Genomic DNA, 20,813 nt, shown 5'->3' with positions numbered 1-20,813 from the left:
ATATGCTCAAATTGTTAATTCAGTGCATCACTTTTTGTATCACTACGTTTCTAATGCACAAGGTAATTTTTGACCCATGTGTGTAAACTTGATGAAATAATACAAAAACTATTTTCTTCATAAAGTATGAAAAGAAAAATGGATATAACGATCTGTTGTAATAATAAAAAAAAAAGATATTCAAACACACAGCCAGCATTAAATAACATGGGAAATGAATGTGGGTCATTTTTTACCCATGTTGTGCATCAAAGGGTTAATGGAGCATTGGAAATATCACAGAAAACAAGAGGCTATTGATGACTCACCCATGATGTCCAGGTAGTCCTCAGCCAGGACACTGGGTCCGCGGTCGATGGGTTTGCCTGAGCCGTTGAACACACGCCCTGAAAGAGAAAGTAGATCAAGCCTGAAAAATAATGACTATTTGGTTCATGTGGAAGTTGAATTCAAAGAGAATTACTAAGACACACAAAATTCATTAGATGACGCTTCCAACCACATCTGATCTATTCTGTTTTGTATCAGACTCTAAACAGATAAGAGTGGCTCTGATGGCTCTTGTCGAGTCTACAAGCAACAAGTACAAGTAATTATAAATTCATGGACATGATTAATGATACTTCAAAAACAAATGCAGGTTTACTTTCTACTGCTATTGAAATATATGTAACCTTGTGCTGTACTGAGATAATCACACCGATTGAGGCATTCAAGAACATTCAGACAAAAAGGTTTGATTCAGTGTTGATTTGCTTTTACCCTTTAACGAGTAGATTGAAAATGTAAATAAAATAAGCATATTGAAGGAACATGCAGTAGAACACTTTAAATAGCATTGAAACTGCTTCAAAATGTTCACCTTTGTGTTACTAAGATAGAAGGATGAAAAGGGCACTGTGCAGCTGTAAACACAACCTGAACTGTGGACTACTCAAAGGAATATTTACTTAATTTTGTGGAGTCCTATTGATAAATTTCTATTAAATATTCAACAAAAAAATCATACCGAGCATGTCCTCTGATACTGGGGTGCGCAGGATATCACCAGTGAACTCACAGGCTGTCTTCTTCGCATCAATGCCCGATGTTCCCTCAAACACCTGAACACACACAGACATGGCAACCCATTATGCTTTTCAGTGTTCGCAGTCAAAGCAACTGCAGTAGCTTTAGGGAAATTCACGAAAAAATAAATACACAAAATAATTCACAACACAATGATGTGACCATCATTTTGTGACATTACTTGGAAGTCAATCAGGGTCCAATATAGAATTTACAGCAGTGTAATGTGTACCGTTGAAAGTTTCTGCACACATACATGAAGAATGGATTTTTCAGGGGAGTAGGAGACATCTTGCATCCACCAGTTAAACATTTTTTTAAGAAAGAAAATACTTTTTAAGTTGTTAAAAGGTGAAGTCTGCAATTGTAATCCAGTACACTTTGTCAAATAGCATCAGATAATATCTCATCATGGTACTAGCTGTCTGATTTGTGCGAGCGCTTAACAATAATCTGTTGTTCATTCACAGCCTGCTCTGGAAATAGGAAACAAATGGTATAAATAAAGTTTTATCATCCTGAAACATATCTGGAAATCTTTCAAATAGCTTAAAGGCATATTGTTTAAAAATGTAAAAGGCTGATATTTCCTAAAGCAGCTCTTTTAGCCAATGTTTCTCAAGCTGGAATTAATTTTAAATCTGTTGGAGAATATTTCCATTAGAGCTAGAACAATTATTCTATTATTATTATTATATATATAATTATTAATCAAACAACAATTGATTATTAAATTAATCGTCAACTATTTTGATAATCCAATAATTGGTTTCAGCAGTTTTCTTTAAAGACAACAAGTCCAAATTCTCTGAATTCAGCTTCTTCAATGTGAATATTTCTGGTTTCTTTGTTCCTTTATGACAATAAACTGAATATCTCTTTGGTTTGAGGACAAAACAAGAGATTTGAGGACGTCATCTTGTGGTTTGGGAAACACTGATTGATATTTTTCAACATTTTATTGACCAAATACCTAATTGATTAATCGTTTAAATAAGATTAATCGATAATGAATACAATCGTTAGTTGCAGCCCTAAATTCCATTGCGTTTCTCACCTGGACAACGGCCTTGCTTCCAATCACCTCCAGGACCTGCCCGCTCCTCTTGGTGCCGTCCGGCAGAGTCAGGTGAACAATCTCTGCATATCTGGGGAACTAGTGCACAGAACATTTGACACAGTTTCACTACAGCTGCCTGACTTACATTTATATCATTAATACAAGAGTAGATCTGCAAATACATAATAAAATGTTATATAATTATATAGTGATTTACATTGCCGTTTGAAAAAACTTTTTTTTTTTAACAGTTTGGTGAGTTGTAGTTTTGCCAATCACAGCCTTTTAATAAATTCTCAAAATTCATTATAATAATAGGCAAATAGTGCAGCATGAGTGGTAGTATTATAGGAAGACATCCATGGATATAAAGTTAAATAAATATCTCCAGTCTCACCTTCACGTTATCCAAGATCACCAGGGGTCCATTCACACCTGACACAGTAGAGTAGGCTGAAAGAAGAGGAGAATAACACAGTTCATTCATTTCATTATTTCACCAGGCCTCTAGACAGGAAAATAACTGCAATGCTGACAATATGCCCATTTGGTTGTGCAGCTGAAAGCCACCAATCGACATGAGAATCAGCAGACATCCTTCCAACAACCACTGTTAATAATCACAAGCTGACCTTTCACGATGGTTTTAAACAGCTTTCATGCACTTCCAGGCCTAAATGTCAAAGTCAGGCAAATGTCAGGGAAAAATGCATGAAATTCACTTGTTCACATATGGGGAGTACAATTACACAGGCATGTGGTTACTTCTGAGCCCAACAATAATAGAAGACTAATTGAAGGGTCATCATTGATGAAGGTTAGTGAAGAGAGCCTGTGGCCTTCCCCAACATTAAACCATAATAACTACATTATGTACTGAAAGAACATACTAGAACTCAATGAAAACTACGCATCAAATATGTCACGCAAAACATAACACATTGCCATTTCCCTGAACTTCAGCTGCTGTGTACGTCTTTAGCCATGAGCGAGATGGAACAGCAATTTGCTTCAATTGTTGCTTAAAGCTCCCTCATTTTCAACACATAAAGTAGAGGTCATTTCCAACAAAATGTTCTGCGATTCTGTCATTGATTATTAGTTCCAATTATAACGACAATAAAAAGGTAGATTTTCCACAGTTGATACACTTCGTCAGTTGAATTTCCAGTGAAATTTTTTGTATAGGTTAAACTTTATAAGAAAAACACAAATTGGAAAATTACATTATTATTTAGTATTACACATTTTTATTTACAGGAACAACTACATAGCATAGATAAATGCCACACACCATCTGTAGTCCAAGCTAGAAAGCACAATAGAACAAGTTGTAAAAGTTCAGGGACTATGATGGCGCATGTGTCCATCACCATCTGGCAGGTTGCAGCCACAGCCGAGGTCAGGAGCAGCCTGCACCCAGGGGCGCATTAATGAACGGGCTAACCTGGACTACAGCCCCAGGGGCTCCACCATGGGGGGGCCTCTGTAGGCTAATGAACACTCGACCGTAACGCACATGGCGCTACAATAAGCCGTGTTTCCTTTAGGGGGAAGAGTGGCCGCTGGGAAAGTCTCAGGGCACGTCCTCTCTAATGTAAATGGTAAACGGACTGCACTTATATAGTGCTTTTATCTAATGCCCTTTACACTACAGACTGCGCTCATTCACCCTGTTCACACACACATTCATACTGGTGGCAGAGGCTACCCTAAACGGTGCCACCTGCCACCATTGGGAATTCATTCACACACCGATGAACGCAGCATCAGGAGCAATTTGGGGTTCAGTATCTTACCCAAGGATACTTCAACATGTAGGCTGCCATGGTCAGGGATCGAACCAGCAACCTTCCAATCAGTGGGTAACCGCTCTGCCACCTGAGCCACACTCATTCAGCGCATCTCCATTACAAAAAAAGGCCCCAGAGGGATTTACGAGACTCCGGAGGTGACGTATGGTCTTCGATCGTCGCGTAATCACTTAACGACAGTTTCAACTGTGATCACATACACGACACATTAAATACGGGAGACGCAACTATGGCCGCTGTCGCTAACTGTTTATGATCAGCTGCTGACGTTGTGCACATAGTGATTGTGAATTGTGTCCGGTGCTGTATACAAACAGAGATCGCCAAGTGAACACCTCCTGCAGCAGCAGCACATACACACTGTACTGCTATAGAGCTAACTGTTAGCCTATTAGCACTGTGCTACTGTGTACCTCATTCCGTGACGCCAAACTGTACTATGAAAGGGCAGAAAATCACCCCTTTGCGGGATCACTATGAACGCCCTAAGGCAAAGAGCCAGCACAAATCTTTCTAGCAATATGAAAGGGGCTTATGTTAATTGTCGATTGTGCTACTACTACTACTACTCGATACTTTGCCGGCTTTTACAAATGGTGCATGTTGTTGTTGCGTCGAGTACTATGTCACATCCTGCTTAGCCTTCTATCCAATCAGTAACCAGGTTTTTTTCAGGGGAGAAAAACGGCCCTGCTCTCCAACATGGGCCAAAAAAAGTCCAGTCAAAAGTCCGCTCAGGACGGCTCATATTCAAATTAGGGGCGTTTCGGTGAGTGAGACCCGCAACACTGAGACCCCCATCCCCTCCTCTCCTCCCATATCTTTCATGTTGATACAAGGTAACAAAATCACACCATATATATCATGTATATCCAACACGCAGCGTCGTAGACGGCACACAAAGTGACAGGCAAGTTGTATCAAGTTTTTATAGACAAAATATAGTGTGTCAACCATTTAGGGATGGGGGGGGGCTCATAATGTTCTGTAGCCCAGGGGCCTCCAGTGACGTTAATGCACCCCTGTCTGCACCATATCACCCCTGATATATAAATATCATGTAAGAGAAGTCCACATCCTCAAATATCTGCACTGCTTAAATAAGTCCAGTAACAGGAAGGCTCTGTTTATTTTATCATCAATCTCACACCAGGCAATTACTTTGTGATTGCTCCTTTTTTTTCAAAAATTGACATACAAGAGGTATTTATCTGCCACATCTTGATACACTTAAAGTCAGATGCAACCTGCTGATAGCAGGCTGGCAATGTGGGCTCATCTTGTGAAGAAAATGCTAATGAAACCTATTTACTAATGGAAGCACAATTAGCACCATCAAAGAAGAGTTCAGATATCTCTGAAAGCACAAGGTGTCTTGTGTGGAGTACATAAAGGCACTGCACATATGCCACATAAACATATACCATTATTCAGCAACCTTAAAAAAATAGTTCTGTTTTTACTTTCCATCAGATGCCCTAATTGAGTATGATAGACTTTCCTGTCGTTGACCTAAGTAAGCAAATAAAAGTAGTAGTAGTTTTTGAGTGGAAATGATATTCCTCAGCATCTGATCATAAATGTCCTCTGAGAGCAATAATCAAATTACAGACTTTCTTTTGAACAGCAGAGCTACTTTCAGGCTCACTGCAAACAAATGACAGCTCTAACAGATAAGCAGCTATAACTGACTGGTAAGTCCAGCAGAAGAATGTCAGTAGAGAAACAGTGGAGCAAAGGCTCTGGCCTTAACATGTTCCTTCCTCTGAATTAAGCACTAACATTCACCTCTGCTGACATGGAAAACAATTTACATTGAGTTAGCAAGAAACCCATTGACACCCCCCATCACAGTCCCTGTGCACATCTGCAGACCGCCATTGTTTCCACTGGGTTTTCTATCATGGTCTGGTGTTCCTCTTTATGTGCCAACCGTCAATCTCGGCACAATATCAAAGGCGCAAGGAAATTAGAGCAGATTGGTACGAACATAAAGCACTAAAGCTTAGCGGGGTGCATCCACTATGCCACTAATTAGACGAAGGCCAACAAAATAACCTGTCAATGCGCTACAGTATTGCAGCCATTTCCCACACACACCTGCATTTCACCCTCTATTAGCTAAACAAGTATTGTATGTGTATCTGTGTGTGTGTGTGTGTGTGTGTGTGTGTGTGTGTGTGTGTGTGTGTGTGTGTGTGTGTGTGTGTGCTCTCACATGGTGAGGGTGGAGTGGGAGGCAGTGGTGAAAGGGTGGGGCAGAGACTATTGAGAGAGCAAGAGAAAAGATAGCTCAAGTGTGATGACAAAAATACCAAGGGCACCACAAATACAAAAAAGAAATACATTTTCCTCTCCAAAATAAAATGAGTTGTACTCTAAATAGCCTTTATTTATCGAAGTTCTTGCTTCATTCTGCTGAATTGGGGGGCTGTCATTGAATGAAAACATACTTTAGTAATTGTACTAATATTTTGTCTGCATCAATGTGATGAAGTAGAATATTTGTTGGATGGCATAGACATTGTGGTTGTTATTCAATCAATCCATTTATGTGTCACTTGAAATCATATAAAGAACAATTCCAGTGAAATAAATGGCTTTTAAATTTTCCAGAAAAGATATAAATAATTACTGAAATGTAAAATGAATCACAATAGACAGCACAACAGATAAAACAAAGTCCCTACTTCACTGAATAGAATAAAATCCCTTCCCCTGAACCATGTAGCCAGCCAGATGTAAATATGTAAACTAATACACTCTAGGAGCACCTTACAATGAGCATACGTTTCCTACGCAAAATACAAATCAATTACCATATGTCTTTCCTCAGTGAGGATCAAACCATGACTTCAAAACTGCTACAACAATTATTGTTATTACAATGATTGACATCTTGGAGCTCAAGACAGTTCCTCATACCCAAACATGCCCTTTAAAAAAACATGCTTTTATGGAAATTTCATCAAAATTTCACAACATTAGCTTTTTTCAGGGCCAGTTTTCTTTTCTCCTCACAAATGGCAGACTGTCCATGTTGGCCAAGAGTCTAAAAACAGATACATATGGCTATTAACGACTGAAGTCAACTGCATCTTAACGGTAGATTTAAGGTAACAGGGACGTTAAAATTTAAAGCAACTCTACCGTCCCTAAATAATTGTGGTGATCAAGCTATATTTAACAACCACAACATCTTGTAAGAGACATAGCAACTTGAATCATTTCAACTTAACCTGCATTGCTAAAGGTCCAACACAGATGTGCAGGCCAGTCAAGTTGTTCCACACCAAACAGAGAACCATTTCTTTATTCATGCTGAAAATACATCAGCTGATATTTAACTTATTTCAGATACATCCGTATTTGTGTATATGTCGGACTGCTACTGTAGGCAACAAGAAATTGGAGTATAGAAAATATTTACAATTCTTAGAAACTTATTAATGCCATTGCATAGTTTGCCCATTAGAGAGAATTGATGAAAAAAAATGAAGATGGTAAAATGCCCTTCTCAGTACATATTTTATCGTGGTCTTAACAAAAGTAATTTAATCTATCTATAAAGCAAGAAGCGTCTGTGTCTGTGTGTGTGTGTCTAGGGCATATCTCCATTAGTCAGACTGACCTCGGGTTTCGTATGTGGCGCATGGCACAAAGGTGTGCATCCTTCTTTTTGAAGATATTTGATATTTTTTTTTTTTTTTAATTCATCATTATTTACGTAGGACGTGTTGCACTGTTTCCGATCGGACGCCTTTTAGGGGAGCTCCCCATTGTGTGATAGGCCTACATCTGCTCGGTAACACAATTCACTCTGGATTTCCACGCCTGACTCATCTCCTCTGTAAGTCTATTTAGTCTACCTATCTTTCAGAGTTTTAAAGTGCGTTACAAGGTTCAATTTTCAAATAATATTTAAATAGTTTCCAGCAAATATCAATGTTTAATGTGTGTGTGCTGGGTGGTGTGGTACCTTATGAAAAGTAAGTGTTTTATGGAGTTGCAGACGTTGTAGTGTGGCATGTAATGTACAAATCCATAATTCCTACGGGCACTGCACTAGTATATTATGGTTATCGGATGTTAAAATCTCAATTATTGACATTGGCTAAAAAACTCCAGTTGTCGGTGGTGGAACAAATTTGGCCAACTACATGACGAAATGTGGATATGTCAAACGTAGTATACAGTGCATAATTAGCCATTTCTTAATACTTGTTTTTAAGGTTGGTTTTTTGTTTTTTTTCTTTCAGAAAATGTATTGGCCACTTGGTGGCATGAAGTCTAAAGTGTGAATAATATTTGAATGGTAGTTCCTGAGGGATTAAAGGCCTAACCCTGGCCCTGTATAGTAGCCCATCTTTATATGAAAGGAAAAACATTTTCATGGTACCCTCTTACGTATAACTGATGATTAAAAAAAAGTGGTTTGCTCTCTCATTTCACAAGATAACGATTGCTCAATGGGCTATACGGCCATGAGGTGTGAAGTAGCAACATTTCCCATTAGGTTTGGAAAACTTTCTCCACCCCTCTTTTGCTACTTCAGCTCAAGTGCAGCAGTCCCCTGGCTTGGCATGCAACAGCAGTGTGGGTCACCCTGCAGCCTGTTCAGCTGCCAGAGCCCTTTGTGTACAAAGATGTTAATTGGTCCTAATCCGCCACTAGAAGCTGTTTTGGTAGCCTGACCTCGCACCCTGAAGGACACCTTGGTGTGAAATACTAAAGAGCCCATTCAAGTGCCAGAGAAAAGAGGCACAGAGCATTCCAACACAATTCAATTTCCCAGCTGAAAGAGGGGAGAACTCAAGGGGAGGCGGGGGGTCAGAGCTGGGATGGAGATGGGGGCGCATCATCATTCTGACAATAAATGAGCGCTACAAAGCAGTGGCTGCTGTGATGTGCAGCCTCACAATCATGTCTTAGCCTCTACTTTAAGGGATTCCCACAGCCCCACTGGACATGGAAATGCTAATTGCCTCAAACCTACAACCAGTGTAGACACGCACACGCAGACACACATGCGCACACGCAACAATGAGTCAATACACCAACATGACAAAATTACTTAGAATCTTCAAACTCATTCGACACTTTATTTCTGCGTTGTCAGTAAATGCTTAAAAGGTAGCAGTACACTAATATCAATGCTGTACTAGTGCAGAACAGCATGACACAATCAACCACAAGGCCCCAAACACATCTGTTTAGTGACACAGCAGGTACGGATCATGATGATGCCAAAATCGGTTGGTTGTGGTAAGAGTAGCAAAGATATTAAGCAGATCACAATTAACCATTGAAAGGTTTAAATCTTTTTCCAAGTCTACCAAAATACAACATTCTTATGCCACATGTATGATGAGAGAGTTGTTGGTCATTTGGTTTTCGGACACAATCCTCGGTTAATTGTGGTTTCATTTTCATATGTTTAGAAGAGATTGATATATATAGTTTTGAGAAGATATACACTTCATGTCAAGAATAAATCACATTGTCACAATTATTTTTTAATGGAAAGAGGTAAAATAATTCTATTCCAACTTTATGAACAACCGGTACATTGTCTAGCGGCCCAGCGAGCCCAAGTTGACCACTGCTGTTGTTATTAAACCAACAGAGACTTCAACCAAAGTCAATAAGGTACCATTACCAGTTAATTCACATTACACTGTTCTGTTAATGGTAAGGTTACAGTTACAGTTAATTCTAGCCAATGAGTCAGCAACCACATTCACGGTGTTTTGATTTTGAAGTTCAAGTTCAAGTGATGGTCCACTCATACATGCAGCTATGCTACTGAGATTTCAATTGACAGATTTTAACTAATGATATTATACAAAAACAAAGATTTTACATTCGGGGTGATTTATCTCAGGAGGGCATATATTGAATTTCGGAGCGGTTCTAGGACAATGATGAAAAAAAAAAAAGCTATTTTGCCTTCACGATTCTGTTATTACAGAAATTATGGGACCCAACCTTAATGCTGCCATCAGTTTTTAATGTTGCCATTAGTTTGTCACTGTCATGTGTCGCTGTTGGCCCAACCATCAAAAGATACTTGGACAAGGTAGTATTCCAGCACAGCAGGAGTGCTTGGTGAGGATTGAAATAGCAAGTTCTCACTAGCCTGTTGCACCTCTGTTGCACCTCTGTTGCTCTCATAGTAGCTTATAAGGAATAAAGGTTTTCCCTGTTTGAAAATCTACTTTCATTATATTGATGCATTCAGACTGTTCGTTTCAGTAAAAGTCTACAACTCACATAACTCACATAACTCACATAAATAAGACTTAGTCTGTTTACTCTGAACAATACCAATTCTGTAAGTGGCTACAGCTGCCACGTTCTTTCAGGTTGAAAATGTAACACGAAGACAAAACAAGCTTTGCTCAATACAACTTTTTTTTTTTTTTTATCTTAACAATTCTGGGTCAAATGAAACTAGGTAGGAGGTAACCTTCAGGAGCAACATTACCATCAAGGTTACAATAAAAAAGATAAAGAAATTATCCCTGCCTATTTCAAAAATAAAAAAGCTGTGATAACGTAATAGCAACCAGTATTTGGTTTTACGTAGGAAAATCTGTTCCATTTTCTTTTACTTTACCACCGATTCCATTTGTGTACTGAAAAACATACAAGGCGTCTACGATTAAGTTTTTTTAACATGCACAGAGAACTTTGAGCATTTTCAAATCGGGAGGGACGGGGCGACCATAAGCAGCAGCCAAGGTAGACACACCTCTATCCAACCAATTGACAAACAATCTTTGTTTTGACACCTGCATAAAATGAGATGGGCTTTTAACCCTGTAGATACACAGGTCCTCCATATAAGAAGGACTCCCTACTCCGCTGCACTGATTGTGAGGAAATGTAATCAGACTGGAACCAGGAGCAAATTTGCGAGCAGAGTGGGGTCTCTTGTCTGCAGGGTCTTTTTTGCTGCTAGGTAGTATAGTAAAGGAACAAAGCTGTGTATACAGAAAGGCAGCTGGTTAACACAACAGCTTGATTAAAAAGGTGGTGGAGTGCTATGGTACAATAGCTAGAAGCATGGGTTTTGACAGAGCAACAGTTTACAACCATTTGCTGTGGTTATGGCACATTTTGGCACACCAGGTAACCTGCTCACTTCACAAAGCTGTCTATTATGTTTCCTCATTATTACCAGGGGCTAGGATATAGGCTTTTCTCACAATGAGTTTTATGACAATACAGATGTTGACAAATCACAGAATTGTTGATTTTAAATGAATCACCAAAAACTCCAGCACAGTGTTGAATTCACATGCCATATTATTTGGTACTATCCTGGACTGGCTCTAGCTTGATACTGAAGTCTGGAAGCATGGAGAGGAGTCTGTATTTCAAGAAGGTTGGTTGTAGGGCTGGGCGATGTGGACCAATAGTCATACCCCGATATATTCTGGCTGAATATCGATATAGGATATATACCCCGATGTTTTTATCACAAAGTGAGAGCAAATGTTAGTCAAATATGACATGTCACAAGTAGTTTTATTGAAACTGTTTAAGTGAACTTAAATACTGTACAACAACAGGAGAACCTTTTTTTTTTTTTTTTTTAATCAAAAAGTGGACATTTAAATAAAAAAAATATCTTAAATTAAAATAGCCTATGAAATAAAATAGGCCAATCTTTTTCTGGAATAAATATAATTATATGAGAAAAGAATAACGAACATTACAAAAGAACTAAATATGAAAAACCCTAGTAAGGGCAGCATTTATATATAAAAAATGTACTGAACTATATACATTTTTTATATCGATATATCGCCCAGCCCCAGTTGGTTGTTAGAATCACTACAAAACCCTGAGACACTGAGGACGGTCTGGCAGTTTGACCAGAGAGTGAGAGAGAGAAATTGACAGATGTCATGAAGGGGAATGTTTCTTTCATATCAGAGAATTCTCATTTTTTTCCTTGCATATCGCATATAGATATTATCATATATGTTGGGCATATATATATATATATATATATATATATATATATATATATACACACACACACTATAGTGGAAACTCCTAAACCTGTTTGCAATGTTAAAGCGCGCAGAGTTTGCCCTCTGTGGCTCCCGCTGCGGCCTTTTGGACGGTGCTGCTGCTGGCACTTAGCGTCGGATGGTTTGAAAATGTAATACCTCGTCTGATGACGTTTATTGCTTTTTAATGACGTTATTTTTACACACACTTACTCTTTTTTCAACATAATACAAATAATATAACACTAAATATAATATAAATATAATATGAAAAAGAACCCTCGGCAAATTTCCTGGTCATGCTAGTGCCCCTAGTTGTAAAAAAAATACTCACCCCGTCTCTAAAACTGGTCGCAAAATGCGAGCATTTGGAGGGGTCTGTGTTTTTCTTTTAAGTGTTATTGTGTGTTTGCACATATGTGAAAAAAGTGCTGACTAATCATTTTTGAGTGGCTCTGAAGGACTGAAAGCGTGAAAACACCCTTAGGAGGCTTAAGAAAAAAATTGTAAAACAGAAAAAAAAATATATAATCAAGAATGAAATAAGATAAAGACATTCTGCGTTTCCTGATGCCACTTTATATGCGAGCACACAAAAAGGCTGAACCACTTAGAGACCCTTCCCAACACTGGGCTCACTGCAAAAGATGTAATTGTCACTGCTGCTATGGAAATTACTTGACTGATACTGTGTCATGGGGACTTTCTTATGAGACAATACGCACTTACTTCTCTAATTGACCCACCCATTCTTAAGATGAAGAATGTCAGAAAATTCATGATGAGCGGTCAGCAAAATAAGTATGCCGTTCATGTGGATTGATTTCTGTTCATGCAACAGACAGAAATGGTGTCAAATCCATTTTAATGTTCTTTCATGAAAAGAATGGCAAACGCCCACGGGAGAGTCTTTTTTCTACTGACAAGCTAGCTGCTTAAGCCTAATTAGAATGTGGATTATAGAACTGTTACAAAAATAACATTGATTTTATAAAAAATACATTCATGGTGACAGATGAGACATTTGTTTATCGTGACTACATTATTACCATTAATTAAATCTTCACAAAGAAGTATAGTGCCTTGCTCTATGTCTTTTCATAGCACTAAATGACAGAATGCACTACTAAAACAAAGACCATCCATTTCGTGGGCTAATAGCTTTTGTCGCATTTGACATGAGAGAGACAAAGGCCTCTTAAGAGAAAGGACTTGGTCTGATGAGAAATCTCTTTATTTGTTTATTTCCCTGCTCTGTCTCAGAGTGGCTTTTCAATAGCTGCCTTTCTTAGAGCTCTGTCAAGTCAATAAGGTAGTGAAAAACCATCTTATCGTTGTGATCTTATAGACGTATAATGCCTGGCAACTGGCTATACTGACAAGGTCTCCTTGATTCCCAACTCTTCAAAAGGAGGTTACAGTTTGCTTTAGTCTAACAGGGACACGGCTAATTCTGAGGACATTTGTCATCAGTAGCTGTCAGGTCTTTATTCTGAAACATTCTAAGACAAATACTGGCAAACATGATGATACATTCTTTTCCCCGATACTACTTCAAATCATGTCATTATGACTTCATTTGACAAGCCATGTTTTTTCAGAAAGCTACTCTTGCTTGCTACACCCCCAAAATCCTCATTTTTTTTGCTGCAGCTCACTCTTTGTGTTTTGTTCTGTCAGGGCCATTCCAAAGATTTTACACATCGAGATCAGTTTACTTGTCATCAAATTATTTTTCCGCCTGTGTAAACAGTTTGTCTTCTGGGCACTTTCGAAAATCTGGCCCAATGGAAAGAATGTGGAGTCTAATGGAACTTGCATTATAGTAATGTAAGACTGTGACCCATGCTAAGAACTAAGATTTAGGATCCAAATACAGGCTGTTTACATGATGACGGTCTGAACAGAAGACGCAAAAGTGGCGTTGCGTCTTCACTTTTTATTTCGCATTTAGACGAGCGTTTTCAGGAGGAAATCTGCGTACATACGGTGACGCAAAAGTGTGTGAATTGGATTGGGTATGCATGCCAGGAGGCATCACTTAAAGTGATAAGAGTATCTTTGGGCATATGGAAGTTTTCACGCCACACATTTTCATCAGCTACCTCTTCCACAAAGTTCTCCACCATCCACTAGATCTCCCAGGTCTGGCTCGCCTGCCACCAATTGGTGCATCCTAAATGTGATAGAGGTAATTACAGATCCTTCTCTGTTCACTAATACTATCTGTACATATCCTGTACATTTGGTGGAAAGACTCCTGTAAGTTTATTAGAGCTGCCAGAGCAGCTTGAAGGTCCCACGCATGGAAATAATCCCACATGTTTGTTTATTTTCCTGTACTGGAGCATGTATGTGACGTGAGCAGATCTGAGTTTTGCGTCTTGGCGGTGTAGACGGACACGCTACCGCGGAGTGGATTCAAGTTTTCCACTCTGGAGGGTGGTTTCAGATTTTTGCGCTTTTAAGCCCCAAAAACACCGTCACCATCTAAACGAAAGGCACTTCCGAATGAATATTTTGTCGTTTTTACCCGCAAGCGTCCTCGTGTAAATTGGGCCACAGACTCTGCTAAATCAATTCTGACCATTCTTTTTATTAACTTATCCGGATGCAATACTTAGATTTAATGAGATTTAATTGTAAACCGTGTAGAATTTTTAAAAACTAAAAAAGAAAAGATTATATTTTACTAGTTTATTATATTATTTTTGATATTGTTTACAATAATGTATAGCAAATCAGATGTTGCCTTCAATTCTCAAATAGTGGCCAAGAACCAATTCCCTGGTTACCTGATTAATGGCTACTCAAAGCTTCCTCCATGTTTGCCTGTTGTGTTGAGAAACTCCACAGGAATAACTCCATCAGTAAAACAACAGAGTCACATAATACTTATTATTGTGCCATTCTGAATCTCTCCCCCATTAAAGAAATATTATTTCTATTTAATAATTATTTTCAGAATTACACTTCAAAGCTTTTGAATATCTTTTATCCTACTGTTAATTAAAAGATCAAAGGTCTTTCAGCAGCTCAGTGAGCATAATCCCTATCCAGTGACTGGAAAAAGTTGAAAACACTGAAAATAACTAGTGAATTAAATTTGTATTTCTGTTTCAGATTTAGCCTAGCCCTTAGCATTACATCTGTCTTGATTTCTGGTAGGTGGAGCCGGATGGACAGCCACCAGTTTACTTAAGATTGGTGGTCTTAAGTATATAATAGTCAGAGCACGTCTGATTTATTTGCATATTTAAATCAATGTTTGCTATTTTGGCCCCAACATAAACACTACATGCTGGATTCCCAGTGCCTGGAAGTTGACTGGGAGCTGGGAGTCAGCTGGGGTTTTTTTTTTTTTTGGCAGTTTGTCCTGTTACAGCTGCAGATGAGCCCTCATTAGGGTAGGGGTTATATCTATTTCATTATTTTTAAAAACGCAGTTATTTTTGTTGGTAACGCAACATATTTTACGATCAATTTCTGTCTGCGAGTGGGAGTGTAGAACATGTCTGTGTGTCTGTGTTTCTGTGTGTGCGTGCACTTCGGGTTCGAACTCTGCCCTGCAGTCGTGTAAATGTGTAGGCCTCTGTAGGCCCATCAATGTTTTACTTAAAGCTTACCTTATGATATGATCATTTCATAATTATCATATTCCCTCTAACGTCCACATCAAATACGATAACTGCTGATTTCAGGTGCTGTATCTTAACCGATTCAGCTTCCATAATCAATGCTCCGCCTTGTGGATAGATAAATCATCACCTCTCGTTTCCACAATGTCGCGTAGTCGGCCCAGCGTTCACTTCCTCATTGCGGATGATCTCAAACCAGCTAAGGACCCGGGGAGTTTCCAGCTAAGACCAGTCACGGATCGGTACAGTCTCGACCACATAGCAACTGGTAATGTATCAATGTGCTTCATTGTGGCCAAATTGTTACAGGGAAAGCCAATGTTCAAGGATATTTAATGTTCATCTTCAGCAGGCGGCAACCTCCAGGTCTGAGCAGGGAGGCAAACCAGGAAGTGCCTTAAGATGCATTCTACCAAAAATTCCAGCAGGGGGCGCTGACTAGGGTTGCAGAACTATTTGAGTTCATTCATTTCAATAAAAAACGAGAAAACTTCTCTCAATTGATTTTTAGGACAACACTACGGTCTCAATCGCTAGTAAAAAAATCTTCTTCAAGACAATATGATGTTAATAGTTCTAATAATGGCCCCATTTAGAGGAAAATATAAGATAAAGAATCATATGAGTTGGGGCATGGCTACCTTTGATTGACAGGTCACTAACAAGGCGAGCCGTCATCAGGAGAGAAGCAGAACAATGTGTATCCACGGCAACGTGTCAATAAAGATTATATATATACTGTATTTTCACTTAATGACAGCTTATTTGAACGTTTTGTTCATTAAAATGTCTTGTTCAGTGTTTGGCTGGACTAACAGAAACTCCACGGAGTCCCTCCTCAACTTTCTTGGGTAAGTAATTTTTTTTTTTTGCTAGCCAAAACTAACATCCCAGTTAATGCTACAGTTAATGCTAACATGAATTAGCAGTGACTTCTCTCAGTCAGGTTGAGGTGTAGAGAGGCTGTAGTCAGTGATCAGATCCCTCTCGCTCCTCAGCCCAGTCCAGATATGTTCTGCTCCCCGTATCAGAAACAAAGCAAAAGAGCTGGTTCTGTGGTTGGAGCCAGGTTGGACACACTGGAGGAGGTGGTGGAGAGATGACCTGTCAACATGTTCCAAGCCATCCTGAAATACCCAGATCATCCGCTGGTGGACGGCTCCGCTCTCTCTGTTGCAGGACGGAGAGATACAAAAGATCCTTCTCTCCTACAGCCATCAGGCTGTCTCACTCTTCATGAGCTAACAGACTAACTGAATTTCCCCTCAGGGATAAATAAAGTAATTTTGATTTGATTTTGATTTGATTTGGAAGTAAACAGAACAGTGTCCCTCGTTTCTTGGCAGTCAAGGGAATTGTACAGAGCACAGATACTGGTGAAACTGTGGCCCTCTCTGATGGAACTGATAATGGTATCTTTCTTGCTACACTCTTCTCATAACTGACGGCTAATGATGTTAAACAAGCTACAACAATAACCTGTGTCAAAGACAATCAACTCTCACTCTTCTGCCTTGTAGGGTCAATCGTCATCAACAACTGCTTCAGTTACATATCAAAGGCATTTCCGTCAATTAATTAAACCAATAACCTGGTTTAAGCTTCACCTGGTCTGTTGCAGACCACATTTAGGTCTATGCATTGTGGAACTTTATGCTTTTAATTTTGGCGCCACTTGAGCTCGACTGCAGGAACAATTTGTGTTTATTCATGTCATGTGCGTGAGGTGCGTTAGAGCAAACAATGCCGACATTACTTTCTGGCATCAAGCGTGACCACTATTTCCATTTTCTACCCATTGTAGAAGTCACAGATATTTTATAATGTCTGGATTCATCAAGTGGTAAATGGCCTGCACTTGTATAGCGCTTTTCTAGTAATAGCGAGCCCTCAAATCGCTTCAACACTAAAGATCAACATTCACCGATTCATACACAGGCCGAGGCTATCCTTCAAGGTGCCACCTGCCACCTTGCTAATGAACACATTCATACACCAACAAAGCATCAGGAGCAATTTGGGGTTCAGTATCTTGCACAAGGATACTTTTCCATGTCTGCCATGGTCAGGGATTGAACCACCAACCCTCTGATCAGCGGGCGACCCTCCGATCAACATACAAATTCGCATTTGTAGGACACATTCAAGCAAATTAAAACACATCCTATATCAGCCACCGGTGCTGACATTAGGGCTGTGTTGTATGGCCAAAATCCTCTATGCCGATAATAAATAATAAATGATGATTTCAAATCTTTACAACTATATGTATCTCAATACAGAGTGGTTATTAAAGAAATAAATAGTCCATATGAAACTCTGGTGTGAATTAAATAATTGACAAATGAATGTTCTGACTATTTCATATTTAATTAAGAACTTTAGAATAAACAACAGTTTAGAGGAGATTTAGGCCCATTTTTTTTCTCTGTAATCTCACTTTAAAGAGGCCTGGCCTGCTAATATAAGGTAGGTGGAAAATGTTACATGGATGAAAAACTGCTGATTAAAGCAATTTGCATAGCCTCACTGATTATTATATCACTGGTTATAATAACTGTGGTTAGCTGTAGAGAGACTTTTTTTGACTGGGTTATGGCCTGCTTTGTTAACATTTGATGTATTTGCAATGTACCAGTAATGGACATGTAGAACGATAGCATCAAGCATTTATACATTTCCGTGTACCATTGTCTACCTTTTTAGGGTGGAGTAGAGGTAAGGTGTTGGCTGGACACGCAGCTATAATGAACAGCCCTTTATATTAGCACTGGTACTCATGTAATATAATAATGTATTTGTGTGAATTCTATGGTTTGCACTCATGTCAATAAAACTGAACCTGCCAACTCAGGCCTCTGTGTATGCCTCTCCCATATAAAGTACTATAAGAGACATTAAAGGAAAGAAAATCCCCTCCATCTACCAGCAGGATCTTAAATAAATGCTAAACATATTGGGAATGCGGCACCTGCAGTATGTGAGGAGCATGGGGAAAGTTTTTTAACAGTTAATTGAGATAATCATTTGGTTGTGATTTGCTGCCTTAACATCAGAATGGACCGCTGCTGCTTAGTAATGCATTTGATGAGAGAAAAAAGGCGAGCCATTCTGCAAATTAGAGAATTTCAGAAGTAGGATGGTTACATATTTTTAGGACAAGGGTTTTATCACATGTTGGATGCTGTATGCTTACCTCTCAGATGGCCCGCGCTCCATTAAGTCATTTTCTTCTAGTTTGCTAAGAGGCTTTTAGTCCATGCTTGCCTCTCTGACACTTACACAAAGAAAAAAAAACCTTGCACCTTGCTGGCTTCATGGCTCAGGCCGTGTTCAAAAGCATAAGTAAAGGCTCGACATCAGGCTTACAGAGTAAAGCACCAAACAACACCAATATTTGCAAAACTCCCTGTTTTGATTGAAATAATGTAATCAGCATGGCCATAAAATTATCACTAAGACCACCACATGAATACAACTAATCACAGGGGTCACTAAGGTTGATGAGTAGACATAAAATATACCTTTGTTTTGCCTGAGTAGGAAAACAATGGAGCAATCATGTGCACCTTATATTTACAGAAACCTGGAACCATTCTATAAGAAGGGCATTCAGCTAAACCCTGACATTGTCAAAACCTGTGTGAATCACTAAACTAATCAAAACATACTTTCATCAAATACCAGTGTAATTTGGAGGGAATTTATATCATTTCTCTTTTCTCTTAGGGCATGAGGACTACTAAACAAGGTTAAGGGTCAATTAGTTATTATTTTCTTCTCAATTTAGTTTTAGTTTAGTTCAAAATGGTTTTCAAAGTGTGACCTTGTGATTGGGTGTGATCCTGTCATCCAACTCTGGTTTTTATTCTAGTGTGACTCTATTTTTATTTGTGTCTTTTTTTGGTCATTTTGTGTCTTTTTGTGTCATTTTTAGTTATTTCGTGTCTTTTTTTGGACATTTTGTGTCATTTTTTTGTCATTTTGTGTCTTTTTTTGGTCAAAGTGTGTTTTAGTTTCAATTATTAAACCTTTCTAAAAAAAATTTTTTTAAATCTGAAACTTATTTTTTTATTTTAGTGCGTGTATAGTTTGTATTATTTGTATGTATTATCTATGTTTTCAGGCAAGGTATACTGTCTCACTAAGTAGCTATGAATACATACAAAAACATGGTTGGAAAACTGTATAGGAATGGCTATGGCTAGTTAGTCAGGAGCCCTGAATAAAGGAAATAAGTTTTTCACTCACTAAACATGATGGCACAACAGCAAAACAATACATTTGACACTTTCCACAAGAACTATTCAACAATAAAAGTATTTTTAACGAACACTGTACGTTGACTTTGAACTGAAATGACAAAGACAGAAAACACAGTGCCACTATTGACTATAAAAATATGAAAACTTTTACAGCAAAAAAAAAATTCTCCTGATACCTTTGTTCTGATCAGGAGAGATAGACTTTTGGGGCAACAAATATGACCTTCGACTAGAGGTCGACCGATATATATTCGGCCCGATATTCGCGTTTTTACTTGTATCGGCATCGGCCAATACATGCGTGCGTTTGCCGATCAATTAGTGCATTTCACTGAGCCAACACCAGGCAAGGCTCGGTGCAACATCTGCCATTCTCTGGTGAGCTGCTGCTGATACCAGAAAAAAAGAAAAACACATCAAATATGTGGATCATCTGAGGCGCCCCCACCTCGAGGCCTAGAACAACATACACATTGTTTGCTATCCAACTGTTAATATGTTTTGTTTTGTTTTGTTAATAAATGTTTCTATTTATTGTTTAAATTGAGACTTGTGTAACATTTGATATCACTGTGTCATTTTTATCATGTAAATGGAGAGAGAAAAGGCAATATCGGCTTCAAGAATCGGCCCAAAAAAATAAGCAGCACATATTGGGGATTGGTTAAGACTGATGTCAATATATAGGGGGTGTCCCAGTGGCTCACATTGGTAGAGCGCTTGCCATGTAGGCTGAGGCCTTGCTGCGGCGGAGCCGGGTTCGAATCCGGCCTGAGCTCCCTTTGCCGCATGTCTTCCCCTCTGTCACCGTCAATAAAGCATAAAAATGCCTAAAAAATCATCTTTAAAAAAAAAAAAAAAAACCTGTATCGATCGACCACTACCTTCAACTGTACCAACAACACATGCCATATGGCTAACAACTGTGAGCCAACATGTCAGTC

General features: G+C 38.8%; 1 protein-coding gene across 1 annotated transcript in view; it reads right to left on the bottom strand.

Annotated features, from left to right (window-relative positions):
* The window catches only part of atp6v1ba (ATPase, H+ transporting, lysosomal, V1 subunit B, member a), a 49,751-nt gene that overhangs the window by 27,525 nt on the left and 1,413 nt on the right, over window positions 1–20,813 (bottom strand). Inside the window, exons 2-5 of the mRNA XM_059359183.1 lie at window positions 2,526–2,581; window positions 2,126–2,224; window positions 1,010–1,103; window positions 309–386 (exon numbers count right to left, since the gene is read on the bottom strand). Of these exons, the coding sequence (XP_059215166.1) occupies window positions 309–386; window positions 1,010–1,103; window positions 2,126–2,224; window positions 2,526–2,581 (327 nt within the window). The remainder of the gene's footprint in view (window positions 1–308; window positions 387–1,009; window positions 1,104–2,125; window positions 2,225–2,525; window positions 2,582–20,813) is intronic.

Source organism: Centropristis striata, chromosome 20 (assembly GCF_030273125.1).
Source record: "Centropristis striata isolate RG_2023a ecotype Rhode Island chromosome 20, C.striata_1.0, whole genome shotgun sequence".
NCBI lineage: Eukaryota > Metazoa > Chordata > Actinopteri > Perciformes > Serranidae > Centropristis > Centropristis striata.
This window is presented reverse-complemented; position numbering and strand designations above follow the sequence as displayed.